At 36.7% G+C, this 9,229-nt stretch overlaps 1 protein-coding gene across 2 annotated transcripts in view; it reads right to left on the reverse strand.

Annotated features, from left to right (window-relative positions):
* The window catches only part of mrps5 (mitochondrial ribosomal protein S5), a 51,727-nt gene extending 42,925 nt beyond the window's left edge, over window positions 1-8,802 (reverse strand). The window contains exons 1-2 of one of the 2 annotated variants that reach the window (XM_022672635.2): window positions 8,706-8,802; window positions 7,036-7,173 (exon numbers count right to left, since the gene is read on the reverse strand). In XM_022672635.2, coding sequence (XP_022528356.2) covers window positions 7,036-7,173; window positions 8,706-8,754 — 187 coding nt within the window. In that variant the 5' untranslated portion in view covers window positions 8,755-8,802. The remainder of the gene's footprint in view (window positions 1-7,035; window positions 7,174-8,705) is intronic. The other variant, XM_022672636.2, reaches the window with a different exon arrangement.
* Window positions 8,803-9,229: the final 427 nt, after the last annotated feature.

Consider the following 9,229-nt stretch of genomic DNA (forward strand, 5'->3'; position numbering starts at 1 on the left):
CTGATGCATCAAAGTTGAGTGGCTGCGCTTTCCTCCAAACGCAATGGCTACCCTGTAAATGCTACAGATAGGTTAAACTGCTAATTGACTGACCACATATTTTTAATCTGAATGCTGCAAAGTCCACACAGGCCGCTCGTGAAGGTCCAGAACTGTCCCGTGCAGCACATTTAGGAAAAACGAAAGCGGATTGGATTTGTGTTGAAACTAGGGCTAAGTATCGAAATTTGATATCAAAAAGGTATCAACCGAAATGTGTGCTACTACCAAGTGGCAAAAGGTAAAAACCAATTTGGTGGCAATTTTCAATACTTTGCAATAAAAGGCAGAGCGCACACAAAGCGAGGCGAACAAAGTCGCAACAGCGCCCTGTTGGACATCAGTGATGTCAGTAACACTCTGCCCCCCCCCAATCACACGCGTCTCGGACTCGCAGCGGCACAAACGAATTCATGGAGGCAGGCGAGAGAAGTGCGTTTTGTAGCTGGAAATACAGCCACTATTTTGAGTTAGTATCAGCTAAAGGTTCTAATATCAGGGTTCGCTGTACACTCTGTGCTGACAACAAAGTGCCTAGAAGAAATAGACTTTCTGACAAGAGGATTGAGAAGCTTCTGTTAATGAGGTACAACCATTGGTTTACTCCCCCCACTCCACCGTTTCGTCCTCAACATGTGATTATAAAATAAAACCAGGCCAAAATAACAAAAAGTACTAAGTAAAGTAACTTGTAAAGTAACTTAGTTACTTTTTAAATCAAGTAATCCATAAAGTAACTAAGTTACTTTTTAAAGGAGTAATCAGTAATCAGTAAACGGATTACTTTTTCACTTTTTCACAACTATACCATCACTGTTGGACACACGAGTATAAAGCTCACACAGAAATGTGGATCATTCAAATTGTTGACACATTGCCACTGTGCTGAAGACGCTTGCTCGCTCTCTCGCGCCGTCTTTCGCTCGCTCTCGCGCCCGCTCACCCACACCATCTTTCACTCACTCACTTGCACTGTCTTTCGCTCGCTCTCTCGCCCTCTCGCCCTCGCTCACTCACACCATCTCTCGATAATGCTCAATCAGTTGTGCACTCTCTTGCTCGTTTACTTGCACTTAAGTAAGTAGCACGATAGGCACTTTTCTATAGTCCTCACGATATTTATCGTCATAACGCACAGCACTAGCTTGCAGTCACGCTGTCTCTCGCTTTGCTCACTCATGGCATCTTTCATTCACTCAAATTCAAAGTATTGGATCGTTATCAGAAAGCCCTAGTTGAAACAAAAGTTAGCTATGTCTGTGTATCCCTTGATTAAACAGTGTGAAAGTCTCTCTCGCTCTCACACACTCAGGTTCCGTTGGTGTTGGCTGTAGCCTCCCCCCCTTTCCACTGCGTCCCCACGCCGCCGTGGGGGTCTGATGGAGAGGGTTGTGTGTGTTGTGGGATGTGGGGAGTTGTTTGATGTTGTTCTGATTTAATTAGAACTTAATTAAAAGAGGCGGAAGGGCCTGGCAGGCCTAATGAACCACCAGATCCCAACAAAAGCAGTAAAAGAAATATCATAATTCTATCTGACAGCGCCGGCATCCCAAACACTGCGCTGACAGATATACACACGGCACTTCATTAGGAACACTATACGAATCCTGTCAGGGCTTCCCTTTGCTCTCAAACAGATTTAGTTTGTGTTGAAAACCTTTCCAGTCTAAGAGAGGGTTTTCAGGACCATCATTTTTATCATCATTTACTGATACATTTACAGTCAGTGCAGTCAGGCACAAAAAAATCTGGATTTATCAAACCGTGCTTAGGCAGAATCCCACGTAATTTCTCTTAGTACATCGCAATCAACTTGAAATCAAGCGCAAGTGCACGAAAACATCACACCTGCCATGACTCCTCCCTCAATTACGCAGAGTATAATGTCATAATAACAATAATAATAATAATAATAATAATAATATGCTAGAGTATAATATGCAAGTCAAGAAAGAAAAGTGTCACAAGACGCGTAGCCTAATAACTAATAATCACCCATGTTTTAAATTGTATTATTCTAAGATGGATAATACATGCTTTCATTTAAATGCTTTAAATGAGTTGCTTACCAAGAAGCCACACGTCACGCACTCAGCTTGTTTTCTTATCCTCTTTTGCTCTTGGAAATCTAAAACGGCTTATAAGCCAGTCATCATCATGGGCCAAAAAACATAATGATCACGGAAAATGCGCTCTCAGTGAATTTGGCCATTAGCAATATTTTAACGCTGCATCTCCAACAACTCCAGCGCACCATTTTATGCATGTTTATATAATCTAGGCTACGTGGAAACACGTTAAATGATTACTTCAGTAAGCCAATGAAATTGTCTGATTAATTTACTTTATTTTACCCAATAATGGCTTACTACAATGTGTGAATAAAGGATATCTTAATAGTTGTAATTTCAATGCATCGCCACTAAGTGTCGCCAAATGGTAAAAACACAATACATACGTTCAAAAAAACATGCATACGCCCGAAACGAAAGTGCCGTGTACGCAATGTTTTTGTGTGTACACACCTTTAATACATGAGGCCCCAGCTCCTTTATACCGGATGGCAATGATCAAAGCCAGATCTGTACCAAAATCTCCAGTACAACTTGGCTCCACCAACTATCACTCAAGACCCACAGAAAACAATCGCCCGACTCTTCTCTGTGCTAGGACCGATATTTAAGGTTTCGGTAAAACGCAGAATCAACCGGAGATCCGGTTTGAACCTATAGTTACTTATACAAGATAGCTAACGCTAACTAGCTGGTGTACACAGAGCTGTAAGCTGACAGTGTCAGCTCTGTTGCAGCCCAGCTTTAGCTCTGTCTGTGGGGGGTCCCGAGCCAAGGTGGGCTATCAATAAATGTCTATTTTCTGGTCTTTTCTCATAAATAAGGCTTATTAGGGATTATAAGGCGCATCATGCGACACTAGGAAGGAACAGGGGTGTCGCCATGTTTTCCTTCTAATTCAGCAGATCTCTCTGCTGGGTGGGGACACCTGGAAAGCTTAGCTAAGTTAAGTAAACTGTACTAAACTGTAACAAAATAAATGTATATATATATTTTAAAATCAAACGAGCTCTGGATGTTAACCTAAACAGATTTCTCTCCTGACAACTGTTTATCTGGGTGAGTAAAGCACTTTCATTTATTTACAGTAAGTTTAGAGCTGCCGATTTCCATTAAGGCTAGCCAAGGCTACACTGAGGAACCCTGAGTGTTCCGGTAAGCCAGGACGATATTAGCTAACAGTTCGATCCACATAGCTTCTTTTAAAACGGTACATACGCAGACTACAGGCTGATACATGTCTCTAAACGGCTCATGCTAATAGTGCTCCAGCCTTGATGCTGGAGAAACTTTACTGAAAAACACGCCTGTATAACTCTGAACTTGAGCGGAGTGGCTTTACTGCTCCTTCCAACCTAAGGGGCAGAATTCATACATAAGGCGCACCAATGAATTTTGGGAAAACTAGAGAATTATAAAAGCACCTCATACTAAGAAAAATACGGTAATGTAAATGTACCCACAAGAAGCAGATATTGAGTACATGACAAAAATAATCTTTGACTATCCAGACAAATAATCTACTAAGAGCATCATTGTTTATAAAGTCTAAATTAAAGTCTACTAAAACGTAAGACCACAGTAACCTTAACATATCCTTATGTTTCAAATGTCTATCATCTTAAAAGGCTTTTGGGAAGACAGAGGAGAAACACAGCTCTGTAAAACTGGTGCAACAAAAGCATCTGCAGCAAGACTTCTCCACAAGCCTGAATATATTATAAACCAAGGCTATCCTCCACAGACATTACAGCAGCACTGCAGTAAAAGCAGGAGCAGGGCTGCTAAACGTGAAGACGCAAAAGCACTTTAACAGAAGGAAGATCCCAATTTTAGAAACAGCACTTCAAGCACAACTCAGCCTCTCGCTGCTGCTGCTGCAGCCGCGGCCATATGCTGCCGGAACCGCACGCAAAACCCGGGTATGTTTCATAACATTACCAAACACTGACGCTTCACATCTCTCCCTTTGTGAAGTTTACCCAAGTACTAAACAACACCTTCTTCTACTCAGAGATAAATCATAGAAGAAAAAAATTTAAATAAACTTGCTGAAGTAATAATGTAAAACAAAACAGAAGAAAATGAATATTAATATGAATATAATAATAATAATAATAATAATAATAATAATAATAATAATAACAACCAAGTGAAAATTCCAAAAAATGTCACCAAAAAAAAAAAGATAAATAAAGCTGAAGTATATACGATTTATTTACTGCATAAATAAATATTTGTTGATTTTTTAAGTGTAAATAAGTGATAGTTTTTAGCTCATAGCAAAAAAAAAAAATAGTGTTTGCTTTATTTAACATTGTAAAAGAAAATGTGGCCTCTTCAACAGTTGTCACATATGAATATAAAAAAAAAAAACTAAAAGATTTTATAATTATTCAAAATATAATTTAAACTGCATGTGACTTGGCATAACAAAATAATTTTTCTAGTTAAGATAAATGACAAATAAATAGACAGACACACATACGGATAGAAATATATAAAAAAAATAGACAGACAGTTGTACAGAGAGACCGATTTCACTGCTGAGATAATAAATGGTTAGAAAAGCACTGCCGAGGTAAATGTGCTGTGCTTTGTTGGTTTGTCTTCTGGGACACTAACAGTGTTGGGTGTAAGCCTGTCACAATAAGAATTTTTTTGTGGACGATATTTTGTCCCAGAAATTATTGCGATACACGATATTTTTGTTATTTTAAGACTATTAAATACCACTGACATAATGAAAACAGAATAGCATAAAAAGTAATCATACACTTTTTAAAGACAGCAAAAACTTTATTAATCATTTATTATAATTAGTTTGGGAATTACATACTAATTTCTTCACCTACTTCAGTCCAAACTGTGTGTATGGAGTCACAGTTACTAAAGCATGACTGGCTTAAATACTGTTCACTGTTATATGTGTGAACAAACATACAAATAAAACTATTATCAAAAATTATTGGTCGGGTTTATTTATTGTAATTGCAATTATTGTGACAGGCCTAGTTGGGTGCTTTATAAATATTTGCATTTGTTCTTTAAAAAAAAAAAAAAAAGAAAAGCAAAACAAAATACAATGCTGTTTAATTTATTTAAATGGTCAAGAAAAAGTAGAAAATTATTTTTTTAATTAATAAAAACTTTTTAGTAGCACTGAAATCTAAGAATTTAATAAGTTATAAAGTTGAGATAAAAAAAAAATAGATTTTGTAAAATAAATACTGCTGGACAGTAGGCGTGGCCGATATGGCCCTAAAATAATATTACAATATTTCATGGTATTTTTTTGTGATAACGATACTCTTGGTGATATCACAAAACTGAAATAAACACATTATTAAAATTACTTTTTTTTATTGCATACGATATGATATGGCACAGCCCTGAGATATTATAAAAATACAAGAATCAGATCAAATTTAATCAGATTTTTAACTGAAGTCAATGATCCAGATTGTCATGATACTAATAATAATGCACTCCAAATATCTCCATATATCCAGAATTATATGTCTATAGTAGATATAGAATGGGAAATGAGAACAGTGTGAATTTTTCTTTTGCTAAAAACAGCAAAAAAAAAAAAAAAAAAAAAAAAAAAGTCTCACCCTGATGTGATAATTAGGGGTGGGTGATAGGTCACAATATTTCAGGGCATTATTATTAATGCGTACGATATCACATGGCACTCGATAATGAGATTAAATTTTATATTATATAAATTAATATTAAGATTTAATATATAGTTTGAGATGAGTATGAGACATAAATATAATTATTGTAGTATCAATTAACCATAAGATCCTCATTAATGAAATAATTACTGCTAAGATTTTAATAGATTTATTGGCTACCTGAGAATTTTATGAGCACTTTATATCTTCATAATTTCTGGCAGCACTACAGAAGCACTAGGTGGTAAATTACCATAAAAATATCATACAAAAACATATTCATATTTCATAAAGCTAATAAATGCTAGTCACTGACACACTGTCACAAGTCACAGACTCTCAATGAATCATCTAATTAATGGGAAACATCAGACTAATCTGTCCTGGTTGGAAAAAATCACAAATCAGGTCTATTGTGTATCAGTGTTCGGCTCTAGCAGTTCAGTGAGCAGCAGCGAGGGCACAGTGAGTCACAGAGCACACTGAAACGTGTGTTGAAAAATGTTATGGCTTTATGCATGCTAATTTGAGATATGTGGTATGAATTATAATTCAAACTTGCAGCACCTAAAGCATAATAAAACTAACAGGGAATTAGTTTGAATTGTTTTTTTTTTACTGATGGAACCAGGCCTTTAATACATTTACAAGCAAACTGTGTTGCACAGGTATGATTTAATAACTAAACAAGTCAAAATAAAAGTATATATATTTTATAAAATGCCTGTTTTTAGTTGCACAAATTTATATGCATGCATGCTCATCTGGCTTGAGGTCAGCTGTCTGATTTGGCTTTTTGAGTCAACTTTGGATTACTGTATATATATAGTATCATTCAAAAGATTTATATTTGGTCAATTTGAGCAAACTGAGCAAGACCATTATACTACCTCCACCATGTTTAACAATTAAATAGGGATGTTTTAGAGCAGTGGCTTTTACCTGTGGACCACGACAGTACTGCAAGAGGGCTGTTGACCCAAAACTATACTTTTCCTTCCTTACATCCATCCATCCATCCACCCACCCACCCATCCATCCATTCAAGCTCTTTAATCAAATTAATGGTCTACAGTGATCTGATCTGATTATCTCATAAACTCAGGTTTCTAACTCATAAACTCAGGTTTCCATTCCATCTTATTAGTCTGATAAATTCATATAAACACATTCTTGGATTGGCAAATTCTGATATATGTAAATGCACTAAGTGTCTTAGTGATCCAGTATGAGCTGCTTACATTTGTTGAAGAAGCTGGACGAGCGGGTCTGCTGCCAGGCAGCCGGGGCAGCAATAGCTGGACCATGAATGGTCAACCTGGCCCGACTCAAGGGAGAGTAGAGGACAGCACCTCCCAGTCCTCGAAATGTTCCAACTGCTTTAAAAAACAGAGACAAAGATGTCACCCCCTAAAACATTACCAAAAAAACTAAACTAACTGCACAAGAGAAGATTCTCATTTTAGAGCATTTCTGTTTGTCTTTTCATCAATAAAGTTTGATGCAATACAAAAAGAACAGTCAAAGAGATGCATTATTTTTTGTGACAACAACGATACAGTGTTTTTTTATCACAGTGAGAATCCACTTTGTCCCAGACGTTTCTGTGTCCACCAGAGCTCATTATCAAGTAGGAGCTGGGAGGATATAGGTAAGGCGACTTTGAGCAAGGAACCTAACCTAACCCTAGGGCTGTGTATTGGCAAAAACTCTAAAATATATTGCAATACTGTAAGCAAGATGACATGGTGGCTATCCAAACCATCACTGACCATCTGTAAATTTTGCATTTCATTTGTAAATCAAGGGAGCAGAGTCTGGAGGAAGAGTGGAGAGACACACAGTCCAAACTGCTCGAGGTCTAGTGTGAAGTTTCCACCAATCAGTGATGGTTTGGAGAGACATGTCATCTGCTGGTGTTGTTCCACTGTGTTATATTATCAAGTACTAAGTCAGTGCAGTGTTTTCCCCAAAAAATCTTACAGCACTTCATGCTTTCCTCTGCTGACAACGCTTATAGAGATGCGGATTTCATTTTCCAGCAGGACTTCGCACAATACCAAAACTACCAATTGGTCTGTAAGCCATAATCAACTACAATAAAATAAATAAAATAGATCACTCTATGTGTAATACATCTATATAATATTGGAGTTTTATATTTTTAAGTAAATTACTGAAGTACAGTAACTTTTCAATGAAATTCTACTTTTTTTTCAGCAACAGTCTCAGAATTCTCACATTGGTGCACCACTACTTCGGATCCCTACAATCTTTAGAAGAAGTAAACTAATAGTTTGAAAACCAATACAACGTTTCAAAGCAAAATATAATGATACAATATCACTATTTCACACTATCTATCTTACACCCTTACTAACTACCAACCTCCCTGGAAGACGACATGTCTCCCAACCGCTATTTCTCTCTGTGTTGTTCTCTGTACTCCTCCAGTACAGTGTTGTAATGTTTTTTTTTTTTTGTTTTTTTTTTAACACAGAGGCTGAATTACATTGTACTGCTGTACTAAATGCAAATGCTAAATTTGCCTCTTTTTAAAACAATGTTCCCCATTTACCCTCTTAACATGCCCTACACTACGGTAACTCTTCAAACCCAGCTCCCACGCTCTGTCTCTGCCTGCTGTTAGATGTGTTTTAATGTATAAACAGATGAAATTAGGTATTAAACACCCTGGTGTCCTAAACCTGATGCTAATGTCATAGCGGAAAGCGTGAGCGCATGCGCAGCTCAGCCTCACTGCACACTGTCCTCCAGAATACAGCGCTGTTCTACTGTTCAGAACTTTAATAAAGCGCTGCTCTCACCCTGCAGCTCATATCCAGCCGAGACCGCGTTTAACACCGGTTTAACTGATATAAAAACACTGAAAAAAAGAGCAGAAACTCACCTTCAACTGAAACACGGAGGGCACAGCATAGCCGAGCGGCCGCCGCCATCTTTCCATGAGGAGGAAGGTCCTAAACCAACAACAAGCTTTCTGAAGACATGCCTGTCTAAAAACGCAGGATCGATTCTAGAATTATTTACATTATTATTATAATACTACTTTATAATTATTATTTTATAATAATTATAATTATATTAATTATTTAGTAAACTGCTAATTATAGTTGTTACCTTATTATTTTAATATACAGCTCTGAAAAAGAAAATGAAGAGACCACTTCAGTTTTTGAATCAATTTCTCTGATTTTGCTATTTATATGTTTGAGGAAATTAATTATTGTTGTTTTATTCTATAAACTACGGACAACATTTCTCCCAAATTCCAAATAAACACATTGTCATTTAGAGCATTTATTTGCAGAAAATAAGAAATGTCTAAAATAATAATAGAAAAAAGTTGCAGAGCTTTTAGACCTCAAATAATGCAAAGAAAACAAGTTCTTATTAATAAAGTTTTAAGAGTTC

Source organism: Astyanax mexicanus, chromosome 14 (assembly GCF_023375975.1).
Source record: "Astyanax mexicanus isolate ESR-SI-001 chromosome 14, AstMex3_surface, whole genome shotgun sequence".
Lineage (NCBI taxonomy): Eukaryota > Metazoa > Chordata > Actinopteri > Characiformes > Acestrorhamphidae > Astyanax > Astyanax mexicanus.